General features: G+C 41.8%; 1 protein-coding gene across 19 annotated transcripts in view; it reads right to left on the bottom strand.

Annotated features, from left to right (window-relative positions):
* Nucleotides 1–24,134, bottom strand: part of SRGAP2 (SLIT-ROBO Rho GTPase activating protein 2) — a 249,373-nt gene that overhangs the window by 146,735 nt on the left and 78,504 nt on the right. For 18 of the 19 annotated variants that reach the window (XR_013418269.1, XR_013418285.1, XR_013418270.1 and 15 more), the window contains exon 3: nucleotides 5,098–5,290. The exons of the other annotated variant lie outside the window; for it this stretch is intronic. Coding sequence is in view for 13 of the 18 variants with exons in the window: in XM_078004577.1 (XP_077860703.1) it covers nucleotides 5,098–5,290 (193 nt within the window). In the remaining 5 variants the exon portion in view is untranslated. The remainder of the gene's footprint in view (nucleotides 1–5,097; nucleotides 5,291–24,134) is intronic. 19 annotated transcript variants of the gene reach the window in all.

Here is a 24,134-nt window from a genome sequence, read left to right as displayed (position 1 = left end):
AAACAAACAAATAGAACTAAAGACAAGGCATACAATGCTAAAAATATATCAGATGAGGTATAATTTGGAATTTCACATATACACTTATTTATAATAATAGAACTTACCTACCCCACATACAACTGCAGTTAGACATTCAACCATTTGACTTCTGTATACACTTTTAGGAATAAATTATGCATGAAAGTAGGATGTTGCCTGAGCCTCTCTTATTGAGTTTCTCACCATCTTGCCTGTATTCAATGCATTTGTACTATGTTCTATCTCCTCTTCTACCAGGCTGTATCATATGAAATTGCCATTTTGCCTTACAAAAAAACCCAGCAATTTCATATGTTTCACCCAAAGAAATTGAAAGCTTTTGGGTTTGGGGCTCATTTTAGTCATCTTTGCATCTCTCACAATACCTTATATATGAGAGAATATCAATAAGAAATTGCTCTTACAGATCTTCTACTTGAAACACTTCTAGTTCCATCAGACACCACTTTTCCACCTTACCTTCTATCCTTTGCCTTAAAAAACAAAACTATTCTCTCTCTCTCTCTCTACAGGTAGCTTTTGCTTCTCCTCATAGTAACTTTTACTACCAATGCGTAACTTTTATTCTCGAAGCCTGGGGTCCTGGATTTAGCTCTTTGTTCTCCTCTTTCTCTTCCCTGAATTCATATACTTTCATCTCTTCCACAATCACTTTTACCCTGAAGATTCTGCTAGCTATCCCCAGTCATAACCTCTTACCTCAGCAGTATGCCACCTCCACCTGCATACCTGATGGCCTCATACTGCTCGAAACCCAAAATGTTCAAAGTAGGATCACCATTCAAAACAGATCTTCCCTCAACACCCCCACTTCTATCATGGATGCCACAATTCTTCTAGGTCACCAGGGTAGAGACACTGGGTCACCCCTGACCATTATGGTTCTATGCTTTATCCAGTCAGTTATCCAGTCCTATTTAGTTTCTTGAATACCTTCTCAATATATTCCTACTTCCTTTCCACTCCCTCCATTTTTTTTCTCTTACTTTTTGTGTAGATTACCCTGAAACCTTCATCCTGGCCTTCTCTTTTCCTCATGTCTCTCTCCCCACCTAAGAACCCAGAGAACCCACTAAAATGCTGCCACACCCAATCTGAACTTCTCTGCTTACTATCAAAGAGCTATCACTTGGGGTCTACTCTACTTATTTAACTTATTTTCTACTGCTCTTGAAAATATCTGTGTTCTCATATCTCTACTAAAGTTCTTTTCATATTATACTACTTACGTAGCTCTTTTCCCTGTTAACCAGAGATTTTTTTTTTTTTGAGACACAGGGTCTCACTCTGTCACCCAGGCTGGAGTGCAGTGGTGCAATCATAGCTCACTGTAGCCTCCAATTCCTGGGGTGAAGCGATCTTCCCACCTCCCGAGAAGTACATCACTATGCTGAGCTAATTTTTTATTTTTTGTAGAGATGGGGTCTTGCTATGTTGCCCAGGCTGGTCTCCAACTCCTGGCCTCAGGAGATCCTCCCACCTTACCCTCTAAAGTGCTGGGGTTACAGACATAAGTCACCATGCTCTACTTAACCAGGAACTCCTAAGCTTATGTTAGTTCCTATAGGAATCAACAGAGAGCACAGTACTCGTAGGTATTTAAAAAGAATTTGTTAAATAAGTAGATTGATTGTTACTCAGGATACGATCAGGCAGGAAGCTATCGGAGTAAACCAGCTATGAAGTTTAACAGTCACCCTCTTCCAGGTTCTTGTACCACCTTGTATTAAATACTTTCCTCCCACAACATTTACCCCAACTTTAAATTATATATCTAATTGTGTGATTTGTTAAATGCCCATTTCTTCATCTAAGTGCTATGTGGAAGAAGCAGTTTGTTCCCTGCTACACTCCAAGGCACAAATGAGTTCAAGGAATGTGCAATGGAAATCAGTTAGATGAATGTGTTAGGAACCTTCCCTTTAATAAAGCTGGATCCCACACTAGCCCCTACACCCCCTTATCACCAAATATTCCTGCTTCCTCTTACCTGCACCTGCTGTTCTCTCCTCTGCCACACAAATCTACCTCTCAAGCCTAGGTCCCACCTGCTTCATGATAACTTTCCTGACTATTCCAGAACCTTTATCCATCTCTGACCTCTCATCAGATCTATGTTGTATGTAACACCAATGATGTCTTAATGAGATCATTACTGCTTTATATGGTCTAATTGCTTCTTGTATTCAAAATCTTATCTCCAATCACATAATGACTCTCTCAACCTCTCTTGTATTTTCCAATGCCTTGTATAAGCACAGAACTGGTCAATCAATAAATACTCGCTGGTTATTTGAGAAAAAATGATGCCAAGTACCATCTTTAACAGAAAATCAATTATTCTAGACTTGGAGAAATCACCCTATTCCTAGTATGTGATCTTAATCAGAGCAATTCAGATGGCTTGGAGATTAACACATCTGAACTTTAATTTGTAACAAATAAGTCCATAAGCTGAGAATATGATATAGTACTAAAAATCAAATGCTATTTTAAATTTAGGATGAGATTACCAACAGAATAAATCCAACTTTGAATCACTTTCTAAAGCAAATGATTCCTCCCCTAAGTCTTCATTTATCACATACTAAAATAACATTTTATTATCAGATGATTCTCTTATCATAAAGAGAATGAGACTTGGGAAAGATAAACTCTGAGGAAAAAAAAACATCTGGAGGAAATTCTTATTCTGGCTTATTTTCAGATGTCATGTTCTCCTCAACCTTAACCCCATTTTCATTGCACAGAGCTGGCTTTTAAAGGATAATTTGTGTCCTGTATTATTAAGGCAATAAATAAAAATAGAAAATGGGGAAAATAAGATACACTTGGCACTAATTCTTAAATTCATTCATTCATTTATTTATTCCACAATATTTAGTGAGCATCTACTATACACCACATATTATACTAGGCCCTGTGGGACTCTAGAAGATCAAACAAACTTATACAGTCCGCTAAGGGAAGATAACAGAAGGCAGATAGTGCTGAATGCCCTAAGAGAAGAGCAAATAAAACGTTGCAAGAATTCAGAAGACGGAGAACTTTCTTTCTTCTGGGACAATCAGGAAAGTTTCCTGGAACAGGGAGAACCTGAGATGGTTCTTAAGACATGGGCATGGCTTAGACATGCAAACATGGAAAGACTGACCACATAAGCTCAAATAACAGGATGCCAGTGACCCACTGGAGTGAATGTTCTGTTTGGCTCAGGTATAGTGGAACAGAAACAAGAAATAAGGTTGGAAAGCTGTTTGAAGCCAGATGTAGAGGGGCTTAAAGACCAAGCCAAAAAGCATGCACCTTTGTGAACAGAACAGCACTTCCCAAATGCCAATGTGCACACAAATCACATGCTATGTTGTGGGATCATGTTATAGTAGGACTGGAATAGGACCTGAGATTCTGCATTTCTAACAGTACAGATGATGCTGACACTGGGAAACTACAATTTGAACATCAAAAACATAGATGGGCTGGGTGTGGTGGCTCACACCTGTAATTCCAGCACTTTGGAAGGATGAGGTGGGAGGATCACTTAAGACCAGGAGTTTGAGACCAAACTGGGCAACACAGCGAAACACTGTCTCTACAAAAATTAAAATAAAATAAAAATAGCTGGGTATGATGGTGCACACCTGCAATCCCAGCTACTCAAGAGGGAGGCTGAGGCAGGAGGATCACTAGAGCCCAAGAGTCTGAGGCTGCAGTGAGTCAAGATCACACTATTATTCTTCAGCCTGGGTGACAGAGCAAGACCTTATCTCTAAAAATAATAAAAATCATAATAAAAAGAACATAGACAATGGAGAGACACTGAAAGTTTTGCAGAAAGAAACTCTCTGATTACCAGTGTGTTCCAGGAAGATTAACTGTGATCACAATGGAGCAAGCAGATTGGAATGGGGAGAAGCTGTAGACCAAGCTTGTCCAACCCACGGCCTGTGGGCTGCATGGGGGCCAGGACGGCTTTGAATGCAGCCCAACACACATTTGTAAACTTTGTAAAAATATTGTAAGGTTTTTTTTGCAATTTTTTTTAAAGCTCATCAGCTATTGCGTTAGTGTATTTTATGGGTGGCCCAGGACAATTCTTCTTCTTCCAATGTGGCCCAGGGAGGCCAAAAGATTGGATACCCCTGCTGTGGACTGTGATCCTCAATGCTGGCTGTTCATTAGAATCACCTGGGAAGCTTTTACACCACCCTGTTACCCAGGCCCCACTCCCAGAGATTCTCATTTAATTGGTCTGGAGTGGGGCCCAGATTTCTGTATTTTTTTTAAAGTTCTCCAGGGAATTCTAATGTGCAGCCAGGGTTGAAAATCTGCTATAGAAGATATAGTAAATACTGCAATCATTCAGACAAAAAAAGATGATGATCTAAACTAGGGCAATGGCAGTGGGAACCAAGTGAAGGGGCCAGCTGTATAAAATAAAGTACATGTAGAAGAAATAGACCTTAGCAACTGCCTGGACAGGGATTTAGATATAATGGCCTCAACATCTTTTATTTCTCCTAATTAAAGACAGTTTGGTGAAATGGTTAAACACATAGACCCTGGAGCCACACTGCCTGCGTTTGAATTCCAGCTCTACTATTTACTAGGGGTGTGTGAGTGTGTGTGTGTGTGTGTGTGTGTGTGTGTGTGAGAGAGAGAGAGATTAAGATAGACCCTGAGTTAAGCCCCTTAACCTTTTTATGCCCCAGTTTCTTCATCTATAAATTGGGGATAATAACAATAACCATCATATGGAGTTGTTGTTGGGATTAAGCAAGCTAACATATACATAAAGCCCTTAGTAGCATGCCTGGCAATAGAGCTATAAACAAGTTGGCTGTTGTTATTAGCATGGTTCATCATCTACTCTCATCTCTATGAAATGTTGAACTGCACACAAGCCTGATCTGAAAAACGAGAAGTCCTTGAGGGCTTTCAACCAATCTGAAGCCAGCGGCTCCTGAATCCAACTGGATCTAAGTAGTGTACCCTGCCCCGCTCCACCCTGGACCCCATTCCAAGGTCTGAGAGTAACAGCCACAGAGCCCCTACTTGAATTGCTGGTCCTTGGTGCTGCGTGTCTTGGCCAGGAAGCGTTCCGCCAGCTTCTCCAGGTTGCGGGAGTAGTCCATCTCAATCTCTGCCTTCTTTCGGAAGAAGTCCTGGAGGTCCTGCAACAGTTGCACCCGAAGCTCACACTGCTGATCCAGGCATTTCATCTGCTCTGTGAGCTGAGCACGGATCTCTACAACAACAACAAGGAAGACAGTCAGAAAGACAGCCCTGAACAAACCACCATGCATGCCAATATTCACCCACCTTCCATTTACTTATTCCCCGTGCCCTGGGAAATTCAAAGCCCTGAACAAAAAAGCCTAAAGTCTAAACTGTCCATACAATGTGAGGCACCTCCAAAAATGCCAACCCTTTTTACACCATTAAAGAACATTGTGAACCAGGAATCTGCTGAATCACTTAGGAGAAGCTGCTTATTAAACATAATAATATTCCTATCTACCATTTATATTACTATGTTTCTAGTGGCAGAGAGCCACAATCTGGGTTGTCTTCTGGCAGAGGGCCCAAATGAATTATCACCCCAACCATCCTAAGAGGCAGGTACTACCTTATCCCCATTTTAAAAATGAGAAAACTGAGTCTTGAAGAAGTCAAACTTTTAAGTGGTGAAGCTGGGATTCAAACCCCAAGAGACTGACTTTAGAGCCCATGCTCCTACTTTTTGCACTTTCCCCATCATTTCAAAATGTTGTTTAGCATCTTCATGAAGTAGGATGAAGGTCAGGATATTTTAATGGAGATTGAAAGAAGATTTCCCAAGGTCAAATCGTAGCAATCAAAACAAAACAAGCACAAGAACTTCTGGGCAAGCAAACCATTCACTGTCAATCAGATTTCACAGTTTCCAATATCACAGAATGAAAATCATTTTTTAAAGAAGACTTGGAAAGAGATTTTTTTTCACTAACAAATATCACTCATATCCGTGTTGCTTAATCTTCAGGGATGCTGAAGTGCCTCTATAGTGTCATAGCTATAAATATTTCTGGTTAAGCTCTAGCATACAGATTTCTGGCTGGTCAGGGTCCTTGTATGGAGCTAGCAAATACTCTCTCTGGAACTGCTGCAAAGGAAGCTACAGATGCGACCAGATCTGCCTCAAATGCAGTACCGCATTTGTTACTGACAAGAGACCTGGCACTCACAGGAAGCAGTCTGCCAAAGCCAGACTGATTTTCAGCTCAGAGAAGGCCTGCAGTGTGTATCCTGCTGAAGTTATGTCCCAATCCCCATCTGAGTCAGAATGGAGCCATTTCTTTCATCCTTTTCCTCTGCAAGCCTACTTAGCTCCAAGTGCATTAGGATGTGACAGTGACTCCAAACCCACAGAAAAGGATCACCTATATTATGCCTTTCCTTATGCATGCCCCAAATTCATTCCCAAGTAGTACAGTTGTAACAATGCTTTCTGTCTATGCTATGTAATGCATCATTATGGGGAGAGGGGGTCTAGAGTTTTCATGTGAGCTGCAGATAAATCAGAGAAAAACAGGATGAGAACTATGATGTTGAAATGTTCATGAAGCAATGAGGGTGGGTAAATGGTGCATTTAGCTTTGCCTTGAAGTAGTTGAGGCTCTATAATCTGTCCCCATCTACATTTTTGTTTCTGTTTTTACAAATATCAGTATGCCCTTTGCAGATGATCTCAGGTGATTTGTAAGCGCAATTCTCACCCTCTTCATCCTCATCTCTCTCCCTGTCAACCACCAATGCCAACCAGCCCTGCAGTAACCTCACCTGAACTGAAACTGAGCTCCAGAGGATTGTTTCATGCAGACAGAAGGCTGTGCAGAAAAGCTGCCTACCTCATCACTCATCAAAGCTCTCTTGTTCTGTGTTTTATGGAGTCTGATTACAAGGGTATTGGGGGTAAAGATCTGCAGAGGTTATGTCAGGCATCTGGTTCTTGCCAGGGATTTCTGGGTCTCTTAAAGGGAACAGCCCTTGTTGAGACTATTCCTGAAGGCATTGTACCCCTTCCATATATTAGTGAAAAGCTGATAGTAATAGCATTGGGTAGGCAAACTGTGCATTGAGAGGGCATTCACAATGCTTACTAATATTACTTAAATCTCATCCATTAAGAACCAAGGCCTCTTTAGGGTAGAAAGGCTTTCCAAGTACTGAATCGTAACAGATGTACAGGGGATACGGATGGACAGTAAGGCTGTCAGGTCCCTCTGAGTCCCCTGTAATGCACTTAAGAATTTACCTCAGTAATCTCACTCGCCAGGAGAATAGAAAGAAACAGTTAGTTGGATGACACCCACCCTCTGCCAAAAAAAGAGAGGACGAGGCAAAGTCCCATGAAGTTCCAGAAGTAGGCCACTCCAGACTTAGCCTGTCCAAGGAACAAGTATTTCATAGGAGGCCTCTGAGATATGTGATTTAATGTAAGAAACCCCCAAGCACATCCAGTCAGCAAGGAAATCCAGCCTGACTTTGTCAGGTGCCTCAATGAGGGCAGCACAGTGTATGCTGCATCACAGGTACTCCCTCTGGGACCCTGAAGGGAAGGGAGCATGTGTTTATTGAATACATTTTATGGGCCTTTCTATATATCATCTCATTTAATTCTCACAGGTAGTCTGTAAGGTATACACAATAATCCTGATTACACTAAGGAGAAAACTGAAGACTCTTCAGGTAATTTACCAAAGGGTCAACGATCACGCAAGTGGAGCTGGAGCTAAATTAAGGTTTGCTTGACTTGTCAGAGAGGTTAATAGTAGGTCAGAGAAACAAAAACAAGAGAAATAGAACACCAGTTTGGAGTCTCTGAAAGTATTTCTGGGTAAATCACAGTGACCATGACTCTTACTCCTGGAACATCGCCTTTTCCACCTTCCAGCTGAGGGTTGATTCAGGCCCCTAAGACAAGTATAGACTTGCCCATTGACTCATTAGCTAGCTATGTTTCAATCTGTCCACAACCAGACTGGATCCCTTCCCCACTTCCTAGATCTACCCTACAGGACAGCTTAGAGGGAAGTGCTTTTCTTGTCCTGTGAGTGCACCCTGAGGTCTACCAGGAAGCCCAGGGGACAGAGACTGTGAGAAAGCAGTATCCCCACCCCTGATCCAGGAAAAAAAAAAGAGGCTCTGTTAATAGATACCACCTGCCAGTGTGATTTATTTGTGATATGACACCACTGAGCATCTCCCCTCCCTCAATACTGGCCAAAAAGAAGAAGAGGAAGAAGGAGGAGGAAGGAAGAAGAGGAGGTGGAGGAGAAGGAAGAGGAGGAGGAGAAATAAGAAAGAGAATGAAGAAGGAAGAAGGAAAAAGAAGAAGAAAGGAAGAAGAAAGAAGAATGGAAGAAGAAAGAAGAAGATGGCTCCCTCGTTACCATCTTCAAAGCATCCACACAGGTATTAAGGGAAATTCTAACCACTCTCACTCTTAGGCGTACAGCTCCAAGACAGGACAATTGTTCTATCCAGGGCAAAATGTGCTGCTTTAGGCGCTGCTGCTGCTGCTGCTCCTACAAAGACAAACAATGGTCCCCAAGAAGGCAGCTATGCTGGCCCCAGTCCCCGTCCATGCACACAAGGGGCAGGAAACAACGGGCCACTGAATACCAGCACTCCTGGGCCATGTGCCCAGACTGGAGGCCCCTCTGAACCCTGGCCTATTAACAAACAAAAGGGCAGAAAGAAGAAAGGGGCAATTATAAAAACACAGAGGAACTCCTCACAGCTCCCTTGTGTGCTTAGGCGATCATGCATGTGCACATCATGTGTGCACATTCAAAGACTCACACAACTCATACCACTTACACCATGCTTCACGATACCAACTCAAGAAGGCTTTACACATCTGGTTTACAGTAGGATGAGAGTTCTTGGGAGCTATGGAGATGGTAGGGTCCTTGCCAGTTCCTTCCCTAGAAATACATGGGAAGAAGTCAAGCTCTCACTTTCTAGAAGCAGCTACATCTTAGGGGTACAAAATAATTCCCTGGCTATTCACAAGGCCAAAGTACTAAGGTCGCCATGAGCCACCTGGAGTGATATACACCCCCAAACAGCCTCCCCTGAGCACCCAATAGAGCCCATTTATTCAGCAAATCTTACTGAGCCTCTCCTGTATGGAGGCACTGTGCGAGGTGATGGTGACAAAGGAGAAAAAGACAGGTCTAAGCCCTGTCTAAAGAGGCTTGACAAATAAGAGAAAGGACAAGAGAACACAAAAAGTCTTATTGTTTCTGCTTTAAATATTCTTTATTGTAACAAAGCTGAGGTAATAAGCCCCAACCTGAAGATCTAAGATTTAAAAATCATCAATAGCAGAAAGAAATCACATAACAGGGCTAAGAAAAATCCAATGTCCTCTAACATTTTTTCTTATTATGATTTTTTAAAATGACACTTGAATAAAAATTGCAGCTTCCCTTGCAAGAAGAACCAAATTTTTTAAAAAGGTTCCTGAGAATCAGAGTTGACCTCTGGTTGATATTTCATGCAAAGACTCAAGACAAATTTAAACCTCACTGTTCTGAATTAAGATAGTGATGACTGTTGCTCAACCTTGTGAATATGTTTAAAAAATTGAATTGTACACTTTAAAAGAGTGAATTTTACAGTATGTGAATTATATCTCACTGAAAAAAAAAAGATAAAAAAATTGAACCCCACCACATAGCATATTCTGTTGAGCACCATCTGCCAGTGAAGGGGAAAATAACCCAACAAACAGGAACCAAAAGGAGGAATGGATTCTTGGTTTCCATTTCCCGGTGTGTATGAATTAAATGAATTCTGCATTGACTATTCCTAAAGCAAATCTTGGAAGCTGCCCCTCTGGGCAGTAGGCTTGGCCATGACATTGAACTCCACTGGCAGATCACCAATTCCAAAGGATGTCAGATAAAGACCTGCCAGGGAGTGTTTTTATATGTGAATTCAAATCCAGGATCACCAGACACACCCACAAAGCTTCCCCTGGGACATGCTGCCTCCTTGTCCATGCTTGGCCACAGCTAAGATACTAATTACACTCGTCCTAGTATTTAGAAAGAGGCGTATTTCCTTTTTAGAAAGATACTGAAGGATCTCGATAAGCATGCAACTGGAAGAAAAACTAGCCCTAATAGGATACTGATCATTTAACAAAAACAGGCAGGGCCCCGCCACGCTGACAATCATGTAGACTCTAAATTACAACACCTGCCAATGCAGATGACACAGTCCTCTGAAGACTGCCCTCACTTCAGAGAACATCCAGGGAATTCACCAGCCAGTAGAGTACAGGGGGTGAGGGTGTTCAGCCTATTGCTTTCAATTCAAGGATCCCTTTCTTTCCTCCTTTCAAAATTCATCTTCTTCTTGAGGAATTTTCTCTGATTAAGTCATGAATACCACATTTCTAAGGAGAAAATAGGGGAGGAAGGGCAGGCCAGGAGACAGATGTAATCTTTCAGGAAAGTCACACACGCATGTCCTTCCTTTCTCCCTGATGTGCCAGCACCCAGGGGGCAGGAGCTGCATCTCCCTCAGGCTCTGTTGCCAGCACGCAGAGCAGAAGATCAGCCCATGCTCCCCATTGGGAACCTAGTCTGACTGTCAGTCTTTTTCCACCCAATGTGCCTCACCCATTTTCAGCCCTTTCAAAACGCATGATATCACCTCAGCCATCTCAGGAATATTAATTCCTAGTACCTTTCCAGAGAATGTTACATAAGAATACAATTGAGGCTTTCAGGCTCTACCCTCCATATCTCTTACCAAGACTTCTTATCACAACAGTAATCAGCCCCTCTCAAAACTGTTCCTCAGGAAACAAAATACCAGAATGCCCTGCCAAGTCTTGCTCTCTACTCTGCTAATTTGCCTTTCTATGAACTTAGTAAAGGAAGGACTCAAAACTCCTTGCTGGACAGATGTAAGAACCAAAGCTCAGAGCAGCAAAGGGGATTGACCAAGATCACACAGCTATTTAGTTGTAGATCAAGACTGAAATCCAAGTCACTGAGTTCCCAACGTCCTTTCTTACTTTTACTTACTCTTATTGCAAACATTTATTTGAGTGCCTTCCAGGTGCTCTGAGAATACAGACAAAAAGTACTTCCTCAAAGTTAGCAGGGTAGTGGGGAAGAAAGAAGAAAAAACGGTAACAAACAAAGTTAAATAATAATATAAACAAATGAGTATGCACACAGAGCAGAGAGACACAGCACTGCCCTCAATTTGTTATATGGGCTGTAACACATCTTCAGTGACTGACATTACTTATCTATGAGTAGTCAGTTTCCAAGAAAAGGCCATCAAGATACTTTCAGTAAACTAGGAAACAGCAAATATTCTTCCTCAAAGAGTGTGACTTTTTCCACATTACTTTATTAAGTAAGGAACAAACCAGGCCAGGCACAGTAGCTCATGCCTGTGATACCAGGACTTTGGGAGGCCGACGTGGGCCAATCACTAGAGCTCAGGAGTTTGAGACCAGTCTGGGCAACATGGCAAAGTCCCATCTCTACAAAAATTTTTTTAAAGTTAGCTGGGAGTGGTGGTGCGTGCTTTAGTCTCAGCTACTTAGGAGGCTGAGGTGGGAGGATCGCTTGAGCCCAGGAGGTCAAGGCTACAGTGAGCCGTGATTATGCCACTATACTCCAGCCTAAGTGACAGAGCAAAACCCTGTCTCAAAAAAATAAATAAGGCAGGCACAGCCAACCAACAAAGAGCTATTACATTTCTGAAATAATTGTTTTTCATTCCTTGTATCCATGTTTTCCCCACATGCTTTTGGCAAAACTGATTCCACCCCTGACTTCTCCAAAGATAGGTGAAACCCCATCTCTACTAAAGATACAAAAAATTAGCCAGGCATGGTGGCACACATCTGCCTCGTCAAAGATAGTGTGCTTTCTCAAACCCAGGCCTTGGCTGGGAGATGGAAGACCCGGGGACAAAGAGAGTGTGATGCTGCCACTGACATCTTGCTATCGTGAATGGAAAGCCTGTTTGAGAATGGAGTTGGCCCAAAGAAGCAGAGCTGAGAGATGGGGAGAAGGAAACATGAGTATCTGAATGAAGTCACAACGAGAAGCCAGCCCTATCCCTAGGCCTTTCAGTTACACAAGTCAATTCATTCAATTTTCACTTAAAACACTTTGCCTTAGGCCAGGCACAGTGGCTCACACTGGTAATCCTAGCACTCTGGGAGGCCCGGATGGGAGGACTGCTTGAAGCCAGAAGTCTGAGATCAGCCTGGTGAACATAGCGAGACCTCATCTCAAAAAAATAAAATAAAATAAAAAATATACAAAAAAGAAACAAACAAACAAAAGAAACCACTTTGTCTTGGAGTTTTGGTCCCTTGCAAAGAGGCCCTAACGGATAAAGTGAGGATTTCTGAAATATTCAGAAGTATGAAGATCCCTGTTCTCAAGAACGTACAATCTAACTGGGAAGACATGATCCAAATATACAATACATTTCAAAATTTTACATAACAATTCATATTACATAATTGCACAAGATATATAATTATATAGTATAGAAATTATGTTATTGTATACTATAAGGACATGAAATTAAGAATAAATACTACAATGAAAGGGTTGAAAACTCAGAGAGATCGGTGGGGAATCCCGTTACTAAAGTCAGGCTTCTGGAGGTAGTCTAAACTTCTTGAAAATAAGAAATTTGGTCGGGCGCGGTGGCTCACACTTGCAATCCCAGCACTTTGTGAGGCTGAGGCAGGCAGATCACGAGGTCAGGAGTTCGAGACTAGCCTGGCGAACATGGTGAAACCCCAACTCTACTAAAGATACAAAAAATTAGCCAGGCATGGTGGCGCACACCTGTAATCCTAGCTACTTGGGAGGATAAGGCAGGAGAATTGCCTGAACCCAGGAGGCAGAGGTTGCAGTGAGCCGAGAATGCACCATCACACTCCAGTCTGGGCAGCAGGGAGTGACTCTGTCTCAAAAAAAAAAAATTAAAAAAGAAGAATAAATTGTCTGTTCAGCTGACTAATGTACTTGTGGGACCCAGAACAACACCTAGCATTATAGTAGGCCTCCAAGTTTGTGGAGGGAAGGCAGGAGAGGAGAAAGAGAGAGAGAGAAAGGGGAGGAAATGGAAATCTGAACTAATATTCTGAGGGAGGGTAGGATTTCAGTAAATGAAGGGTGACGGGATATTCCAGAGTTAGAGAAAACATACACCAAGAGATGGGAATGTTTGAGCGTGCCCTCTCTGTGGGGTAGTGAGGAGGATGTCCTTACTGGAACAAAAGGTGGCACTGAGGCTTGGTCAAAGATAAAGGTGCAAGGTGAGGAATAGCTCCAAAGGCCAATAGAGTAGTTTGGATCTCAAGCAGCCAGAAATGGAGCTGGTAAAAGTTTGTGTCATGACGAATGTAATAAACGGAGTTGAAGCAAGATCACAGTGAAGGAAGTCTGCTGGATGGAGTCCTATGCTGTCTAAATGAAGAAATGGAGTGGACATTAATGAGCAATACAAGCTGAATGGTAGAGAGGTCAAAATGAGTAGAATTCCATGAGTGGAAAATTTCTGCACATACCAACACCAATCATTAGCAACAACACATACTTAAGAGCCCATGACTCTATCGTATGATTCCAAACCATACTTCCCTTCACAGTAATCAGCAAACTGGCCATAAGAGACATCCTTGGGTTCAAAGGTAAGACAGTAATCTTGGTGGGAGGAAGGGGGTAGTGGGGGCAGTTGTGACTGGAACCCTGGCCTCCCTGGCTTTCCTTTTGACTGTAGTTCTCTGTGATGGACTTTAAACATGGCCATCTTCAAAAGTGTCTGCGCTGTGCAGCAGATTATCCCAAAGCTATGAAAGAACGAACCACTCCTCCCCTTACATTAACTCCACACTACCTAAAAACAATGCCTGCACCTTTGGTAACAAAGAGAAACCAGCCAGTGGAAAAGAGAAGAAAAATGGCCCTACAAGTTTCCAAAGGACATTCAGTCATCCATTAACTTTCCAGCCCCCAAGTGAACGCACAGAAGGCAATCTCATAAAGCCAATGAGAGGGATATCTCAATGAACTTCAATCATCGCGACTGCTCTGGCAGGCCACCTTAGTTCTTTCAAGTGACTCAAAAGCAAGTTAAAGACAAAAAGCTCCCAAATGAAAAAGCTGCCACATCAAATGCCAAAGTAGTAATTTTAGCTCCTAGGTCTTGGCTGAGATGGCTAAGAAACAGAATTCTCTAGGTCCAAAATTTAGAATTAATTTGTACCACAAACTAAAGATGCAGGATGTGAAGACCAGCAGCTCCTCTGGGAAATGTCACCTAGTCTGATGCTCCTGATTCACTGCTAGTGACAAGCTGCACGTCAGTTCCCAAGGACCACAATAATCAACAAACAAACCCAGCAAATATTTATCTAACACTAACTCTATGGGAAGATCTGGGTGATGAATCATTGGAACACACATGAAAATGTAAGATATTTACACAAGAAAATGTAAGACAGTCTCTTACTCTCAAGGAGCTTACAATTGAATTGGAGAAAAGGAGGACTAAATGCAAAAATATTTAAGAGTATAAGACTGTGCATCCTAAGTGCCAAAATAATGGTCCCAGACTACATTAAGGGAGGAAGAAATCAGTAAAATCTAGCATGGACCTCTTGAGACCTTGGGTAGGGGAGGATTTAAACGGAAGCGAGGGGGATGACAGATGAAGGGTTGTAGTTAGCAAAGCAAAGTCAAAGAGGCTAAAATGGGCAGATGAAGCTCAGGAGGCTGTGAGAAGCCCTGTGACCTGAAGGTTCACACAGAAGAGTATGAAGAGAAAGGGTAGAAAAGCAGGCTAGGGCCAGCAGAGAGGGCCCTGCATGCGTGATGAGCAGAACAGATACATAGTTCTAAAGGGCTCTATAAACTCTGGACAAAGCAAAATGACAGTCTTGAAAAGCAGGACAGCCCAAGAAGAGTCAAAGCTCAAGGAGAGTCAAAATCCAAGAAATTTCCTACCAAACAATTCCTGAAAAGACCAAATGTCAGTTCAAACATGTCCACTCTCTTAGAGGACAATGGCACACTGTATGTGCTCAAGGCTCCAGCACAATCGAGTTGAAAACAAACCAGATCAATATTAAAATCCAGACCCTAAGTTCCTGTAGAGCTGGCTCTGGAAAGTTTACTTCATTTTGTGCAGGACCCAGCTTAGCGTACAGCACATTGTTTCAATACAGCACATACATACTGGCACATTGTTTCAAATTTATTGAACAAGCAGGGACCAAGCACCTATTCATTACCAGGGAGAAGGACAAACAAAAATGATTAAGGAAGACCAAGAAGTTCAGGTAGCCCGTGAAATGCCTGCGAAGCATCCTACTGGAAAAGACAGTTGTATTCTCCTTCTGTTCTCAGGAGAGGTCAAGTCTAGAAATAGACATTTGGGAGTCATCAGCAAATATTATAAATGGCAGTTAGGAAGTTAACCAGGAAAGTGAATGCAGCTGTCCATAAAGAGCATGTAGAATGAAAAAGACGTTGGCTTAGGATATCCCCATTTAGGTGGAAAGCAAAGGAAGGAGAGATAGGAAAGTAGATTAAGAATGAAGAGAGATGTACAAAAGTGTCAATAACTACGGAGTATTTAAATAAGACAGCAAGTCAAAGAGCTCATTAACTTTGGCAATGAGAAGTCTATCATTATTGAGGGCCTGCTCTGCCAGATTCAGTTTATGCATCACCCCAGATGAACACAACTACCTTGCTGCTGGCTGAAACAGTCTGCCCAGTTCCCGTTGCAATGGCTGTTCCTGGGCCTTCATATGTTGTTGGTGGACCAGCCTGACAGTGCTTTGCCTTGTACCCCTGCTGCGTGATTCTCAATCCCACCCCAGGTTTTCTCTATTGCCACTGGAGCATGAGATTTGGAGTGACCTATTCAATCAACAGTCATGTCAACAAGTACAGAGAAGTGGAGGCTCCATGAATCAAAGTACCTCATGACAGCTACTGTTCTGGATGTTGGGTAGACAGTCCTGTCCTTGACAAAACTTATCCCAATGAAAGAACCTGCCCAGCAGATCCTTCAGAATAGCTAATCATTTATTTTTCAGCAACTCAATATACATGTTAAGTGACTGGCTGATTATAAGAACTGGTTTAGTTGACCATGGTTTATTTTTTATGGAAAGGTAAACTGTCCCCACAAAAGTTATAGGCAGACACATCTTATATATTTACTAATAATCACACATGCCATTTATTAAGTGCTTATTACGTGCCAAGTAGGCTCCTATTGAGTCACTATTCAAGTACAAAGGTATCTCACTTAATCCCCAAAACACCCCAGGGAGATAAGTTTGCAGCAAAGCCGAGTGATTAAGAGGACAGACTGCATTGAGAAAAACTTGGATTTTAATTCTAGTTCTGCCACCTGGTACCTGTGTCTCCCTGAACAAGACACTTAATCTCTCAAAGTCTTTTTCATTATCTACAAAATGGAGTTTGTAATAGCAGCCACTCCATTGGATTGTTATGAAGAATAAAAGAGATGGAGAATATAAAGTGCTTGTTACATGCCGGATGCCTAGTAAGCTTCCATTAAAAGGCAACCATGATTCCTCCCATTTCACAACAAGGGACCACTGAGGTTCCTAGAGATCAGTTAACTGCCTAAGGTCACTCAGATAGTGACAGATCACAACAGGATTTGAACCTAGATGTGTTTAATTCTAAAAATCAGTGCTCTTAACCACTCTCCCCCATCCATTTGTTTATAATGCTGAGATATGACCTCATGTGGTTGTCTGTCATAGTGGAATCTTTTAGTGCTAGGCTGGCAACGTTGACTGGTTAACAAAAAGAATCCCTGAATTCCTTCAACTTAATCAAATAAGAATCCTCATACTCACTGTCTTAACTCCGAATGTTTAAGGGTATGTGTTGGGAAAGAGGAGGAAACACCTTTTTAATCATTTCTTCTTGAAGGCAATAGCAGGAAAAAGTCCATGCCATCATCTAGAGATGCTATCAACTGGAGAGGCCGCAGAGAAAAGCCTGACCCTGGAACTGGACTGCCTGGGCTCAAAATGCCAGCTCCACCACTGACTAGCTGTGTGTGACCTTGGGCAAATTACTTATCTCTCTATACCAGAATGTCCCCATTCTGTAAAATTTTGATAATAACAGTACCTACCTCACAGAGTTTTTATGAGTCAATATTTGTAAAGTTATTAGAATAATTCCTGGTACATTACATTGTAAGCACTATATACATTTCTTTTTTTTTTTTTTTCTTTTTTTGAGACGGAGTCTTGCTCTGTTGCCCAGGATGGAGTGTAATGGAGCAATCTCGGCCCACTGCAACCTCTGCCTCCTGGCTTCAAGCAATTCTCCTGCCTTGGCCTTCAAAGTAGCTGGGATTACAGGCGCCTGCCACCACGCCCCGCTAATTTTTTTGTATTTAGTAGCGACAAGGTTTCACCATGTTGGTCAGGATGGTCTCGAACTCCTGACCTCAGGTGATCCACCTGCCTTGGCCTCCCAAAGTGCTGAGATTACAGGCGTGAGCCACCGTGCCCAACTTGATACACATTTCTGATAATACATAAAATCTATCCCATAGGTTCTTTGATCCTTTAACTTTTCGATAAAGAAGGTACAGAAAGTGATAGGAATTGAACAAAATTAGTGGCTTCAAACTTTGGCAATCCAACACACATGCACACACACATACACACACAACTGAAAAGTGTCATGAAACAACATTTATCCTTAGTCATGAACTCTGATATTTTCTGTATCTGTTTAAATGCTGGTTGTGGCTCACTAATTTGCTTTCATAGTTTAGTAAAAGGTCTCAACCTGCTATTTGAAAAGCTGTGGAAATAAACCACATGGCCACCAAAGGCAGAACTAGAACAGTCTTCAAACCACTCAGCTCCTTCTTCATGGGTTATTATTAAATCAGAAAGGGCCTAAGTTTCACTTCTTGCTGGAAAAGAAACTGTACATTCTGTGTCCTCCTCCTTTGCCCTCCACAGTTCACGTGAGCACTAGAAATTCAGAGAACACCCAGGAACCAGTGGGCACTTCCTATGTATGCAACTCATGTTACTGTTGCCCAATCTAAGGTGCTGCCATTCAACATCAGGGAGAGTCCTGTGGCCTGTTCTCTTAGTTTCGTCTTCCTGATTTTGAGGCCCAGTAACCGTCGTTATTCACTTTTGGAGCAAAGAAGCTGCTGATCTAAACACCACAAGGCAATGTTGTCATATATTTAATAAAAAGATTATAAACAGACTAGATGACACTTACTAGTGGTTAAGCTTAAAAAAAAAAAAAAACAAAAAAACACAAAAACAGTCCAGCTGAGCACGGTGGCTCACGCCTGTAATCCCAGCACTTCGGGAGGCCAAGGCAGGCGGATCACGAGGTCAGGAGATAGAGACCATCCTGGCTAACACAGTGGAACCCCATCTCCACTAAAAAAAATACAAAAAAATTAGCCGGGGGTGGTGGTGGGCGCCTTGTAGTCCCAGTTACTCGGGAGGCTGAGGCAGGAGAATGGCATGAACCCAGGAGGCAGAACTTGCAGTGAGCTGAGATAGCGCCACTGCACTCTAGCCTGGGCGACAGAGACTCCGTGTCAAAACAAACAAACAAAACTCCTTATCTCTTAGATATAAATATTGAAATATTCAAAGATAAATTATACCTGCCATTGTTTCAAAGTAATGGAGGAGAGTGGGAATGGGTGAGGGATACAGATAAAATTGGCCACGAGCTGATGATTATCAAAGTAAGGTGGGTGATGGGTAAGTGAGAATCCATAACACTAGTCTCTCTACTTCTGTATGTGTTTGAAATGTTTTATAATAAAAAGTTTTTAAAAATCTAATTAATGGTGTGTAAAAAAAAAGGCTTAAGAGACTCACAATAAATGCAGAGGAAGACGATAAATAAAACAGAAAAAAATATCCAGAGAACTAAATCTGTGAATAGAAAAGGCCCATAATATATCATGAAATGGACACAGAAAAATCAACAAAGACTTACAATGTTTAAATTTTTGCCCTTCAAGGATAAAGAAAGAGTTATTTAAGAATCAATGGATTGCTAACAAAACACAGGAGAAACCCAGATTGGTCTCAGACTTCTCCATAGCAATATTCAAGGCCTGAAGATAATGCAGCATGTCTAAAAAAATTCTGATAGAGAGCAACTGTGATCCAAGAATATTAGGAGAAGCTGAGTCATCACTCAAGTGTAAAAAAGGTTCAGACATCTCTCTTCCTCTGCAGCTTGAAAGATCTCAGCCTATGTAGCACCCACAAACTCGTCTTGAGAAACAGAAATCTTGCACCCAGTAGATCAATCAAAACAAAAACCACAGGAACAGGGAAGCCATTATCAAAGAACAAGTGGCTACATATGGCACCAAGACCAAAAAATGGGAGCGTGCAAGTCGGAATGTAAATGTTAGAAAATTGCTAAGGCATAAAAAAGAAACAAACAAAAAAAAAGATAAGCTATAAAAATTGAGAGATAGGGAAGAGAAGTGCAAGGAAGTTTAAAAACATGAATTACCTAATTCTTCCAGACAATCATCTAAAGTGAAGATATAACTAAAAATGTCTTTAAATACATTAATAATGACTTTAGCCTCCTAATGGTTTTCATAATCATTTTTTTAACCTTAGAGAAAACTTTTAGGAACTATTATCTTTGGTAGAGAAAAATTAAGTACAGCAGCTTTTTCACTTTCATTTCAGTTTTCTTTTCTTCTGTTAAATTCAAGTAAAAAGAAATTCAATTATTTTTATTTTTATAGCACATATGGTATAATGCCATTCTTATAAAATTATTTCACCCTCACCAGCCGCCCTTCTGTTTATGTGTACCAAATGTTAACATTGGAAGAGAAAGTCCATATGCGCCATTACCAAATCCAGAGCTTTCCCCTCCTATCTGCCTGCCCTGTCTCAGCCCCTACCCTAGGTTTATCTTTCTACGTGGGAACCAGAACCCACCCCTTCTTGCTTACTCAAGCCCTTTGCTCCTAAAATTATATACTCTTATTTTCCGTATCATCATTTTCCATCTCTACTGGCCCATTACCATCAGCAATCAAACATGCTGTATTTTCTCCCATCTTATTAAACAAACAAACACACATATTTTCCTTGATCTCCTCCCTTCTCCCAACCCACCTACCTTTTCATCATGGCTTCTCTTTTGACTCAAAATGGTGTCCATACTCCCTGCCTCCACCTTCTTTCTTCCCTTTTCCTCTTTAGGCCACTGTAACCAGCCTCTTGCTTCTACCACTCTTGTGGTGGGTGGTAATGACCTGCACATGGCTAAATACTGCCAACTCTTGAGACTCCACCACCACCACCACAGCCCCAGAACACCACCCTCTCTTGATATCCTACAGACACACATTCTGTCTCCTTTGTTGGGCCTTCTCCTTTTCCAGCATCTAAATGCTGAATGCCCCATGCATGGCTCAGTCGTAGGACCCGTTTTCTATCTCTCCTTGCTTCCTATCAGATCCCATTCCATTCTATGTCTGGTGATTCCCAAATGTGTATCTACAGTCTAGACCTCTCACTCAACTCCAGCCTCCAACTGACTTACCATTGCCTCGTAGCCATCTAACAGGTACCTAGAACTTAACATGCCTGAACCTGAACTCTTGACACCCCATCCTGACCCACCCCAGCACATTCCCTACCCCAGTAACGGTACCACCATTCACCTGCCAGGCCACAAACCTTCAGAATCATCATTGACTCTTCTCTTACAAATTCCCAATCCAATTCATGAGCAAATCCTATCAGCTCTACCTTAAAAATGAGTCTAGAATTCAACCCTTCCACCTTTTGAACAGTGCAACTCAGCCTCATTTTGTTCTAAATTGCTGTGGTAGCTCCTAACTGGTCTTGCTGCCTCCTCCCTTGCTTCCCTGCAGCCTACTCTCCACACTGCAGCCCTGCTCATCATCTTTCAATGGCTTCCCAGTGGAGAAAAGCTAACGGCTTTCCAAAACCTTATATACCCCAGCTTACCCTCACTCACTGGCCCCCAGCTACCCTGGTCTCTCTAGTCATAGAACATGGCAAGCAAACGCCCACCTCAGGGCCTTTGCATATGCTTCCCTTGGCTGGAAGCACTCTTCCCCACAGTAACGTGGTTAGCTCCCTCACTTCACTCAGCTCTTTGCTCACAGCAGCCTTTGTGGCCACTCCATCTGAAAGTGCCCCTGACACTCTCTAAGCCCTTACCTAATTTTTATTTTTCTTCATGCCACTTGTAAATCTACTTAGGTGTTTATCATTTTCTCCTCCCACTAGAGTATAAGTTCCATGATGGTAGGGACTTCGCTTTGTTCCCTGCTGATCCCCGATGCCACAGTGCCTAACACAGAGTAAGCACTCAATGAAGGCCCATTGAATGAATGAATCAAGAGCTGTTTTTGTGTGATGGAATTTGGAACAATTTATTGCTGGCTTCTTTTTACTTTTCAGTTTTGCTTGAATTTTTTATAATGAGTATTTACCTTTTTAAAAAATAATCAAGAGTTATTCCTTTAAAACTTAAAAAAGGAAACCAATCAAAAATCAAAGGAGAGATGCATTATCTAGTCAGCTCTGCTGTATTTTGACAAGTGTTTTTTCTTCATTATTTATGATAGCTACAAAAGGATTCACAATGTAATGCCCATGGGGAATTTTTCATAATTAATGAAACCTCTTTAGAATGAAACCTTTACTGGAACAAAAGTTTTAATTGCCCAGGGCTGACTATGGAGTATGAAAACAAAGCTAGTAAGAATAGAAATTTGCAAGGTTTTCCTAAATTTTACTCCCCACTATAATATTTTTTTCAATATTGCTACCATAATCCAGATGCCAGAATCCAGGACTGTTGGCATCCTGAAACCCAGAAAGCATGATAGGCCAGGTGTGGTGACTCACACCTGTAATCCCAGTACTTTGGGAGGCTGAGGCAGGCAGATCACTTGAGGCCAGGAGTTCAAGACCAGCCTGGCCAACATGGTAGAACCCCATCTCTACTAAAAATACAAAAAGTAGCCAGGCATGGTGGTGCACACCTGTAATCCCAGCTACTCAGGAAGCCAAGCCATGAGAACCACTTGAGCCCACAAGGCAAAGACTGCAGGGAGCTGAGATCACGCCACTGCACTCCAGCCTGGGTGACAGAGCAACAATCTGTCTCCAAAAAATTTTTAAAAAAATTTTATATTTAAATACAAAATAAGAATATCCCTTTCAAATAAGCTGACACTTTTTGAATATGTAATAACCAGGGTCAAAGAATCACAGTGGCCAGTGAGGAGAAGATTTAAAAGTACCCCTGTGAGCCCCCGTGACACATGCACCACTAGGAAAATTTCCTGTCCCTGTCCCTCCAATTAATCCACAGCAACATAATGTCAGCAAGTGGCACAATCTGCCTCCCCTACCTCCAGGCAGCCACAGGGAAGATGGAGATCAAAAGGACCATTCCCTGTGTCACTGATAAGTGAGGCTCAATGTGAAATACAAGGCATGAGAGGCACCCAAAGGTAGGCGACAAGCTCAGTGTCTCCCCTGTGTCTTTCTGTCTCAGGTATAATCTGCATCTTCTGCTCTTTTTGTGATAAGAAAAGGAACAGCAATAGCATGTCTACTGTGCAAATGTGAACTACTAATCTGGCATCATGGAACTTAATATAGAAGTTTATGCAACCCTGAGCAGGTTTCAAAACCTAGTCTCCTAACACATATGTCTAAGTTTTCTAAGGCTCCTGACCAAGCAACAGACTGTGAACACCCCAGGAGTTCAAGCAGGTCTTCTAGAATCTTCACACACTGCTAACCACAATCATGGCAACCCCTTCATTTCCTTTTTTAAAAAATCAACAACCTTATTGTTTTCCCAATTATCCCTTTATAATTGGGCAGTTTAGAGCCTCAGATATATCAAGTGAGCGTGCACAACGATTAGCGGTGATGAGCTAATAAACATCACTAACTAGGCCATGGTTGTTTTGCAACCACCACATAGGCCAAGATGGTATGAGCATTCTACAATTTTTCACTGCTCTTATTCTTTGCCATATATCATAAAATGTACAATCGTAGTGGACTGTGGATTAAAAACAAGAAGTCGGCTGGGCACGGTGGCTCAAGCCTATAATCCCAGCACTTTCGGAGGCCAAGGCGGGAGGACCACTTGAAGTCAGGAGTTCCAGACCAGCCTGGACAACATGGAGAAACTCCATCTCTACAAAACAATACAAAAATTAGCCGGGTGTGGTGGTAGGCACCTGTAATCCCAGCTACTTGGGAGTCTGAGGCATGACAATCGCTTGAACCCAGGAGGCAAAGGTTGCAGTGAGCAGAGATTGAACTATTGCACTCCAGCCTGGGCAACAGAGTGAGACTGTATCTCAGAAACAACAAACAAACAAACAACAAGAAGTCTAAGACACTGATAAAACCCAATTGTTAACTAGAAGCATAAAAACAGGCTTAAGAGATTCACACTACCAGTACTCACGGTACCAAGCCATCCAGTTCACATCTAGATGATTTTCACCAGATCACTGTGTTACGTTTATCTGATTAAATCTTTAGTATTTCAAAATCCAATGGTAAAGACATAAGATATAGGGATAACCATATCCAAATTGGCTTTGTAACTGTTAGAGAAAAGGCATTCCATAGCTACAAGGTGTTACTCCCTTGTAGATATGCAGTTGAACCTCTCTGTGGTAACCCCTACCGTGTAGAAACAAAACTTAAAAACTACATGTAAGAAGTAGTCATGTTAGAGTATGAAATGCAAAAATTCCAAACATTAGGTCAAGAATGCAGGTTTCTCTTATTTTTAAAACATATGTAAACAAGTAATTAAATTTCCAACTATATTTTTAACGTATATTTGGTCTCAAACTAAGCACTATATTTTATTAAAAATCTTTAAACAAATCACACTCTTACATAATTCATTTAAATAAATTAAATAGTGTACATCACCTAT

Source organism: Macaca mulatta, chromosome 1 (genome assembly GCF_049350105.2).
Source record: "Macaca mulatta isolate MMU2019108-1 chromosome 1, T2T-MMU8v2.0, whole genome shotgun sequence".
Lineage (NCBI taxonomy): Eukaryota > Metazoa > Chordata > Mammalia > Primates > Cercopithecidae > Macaca > Macaca mulatta.
This window is presented reverse-complemented; position numbering and strand designations above follow the sequence as displayed.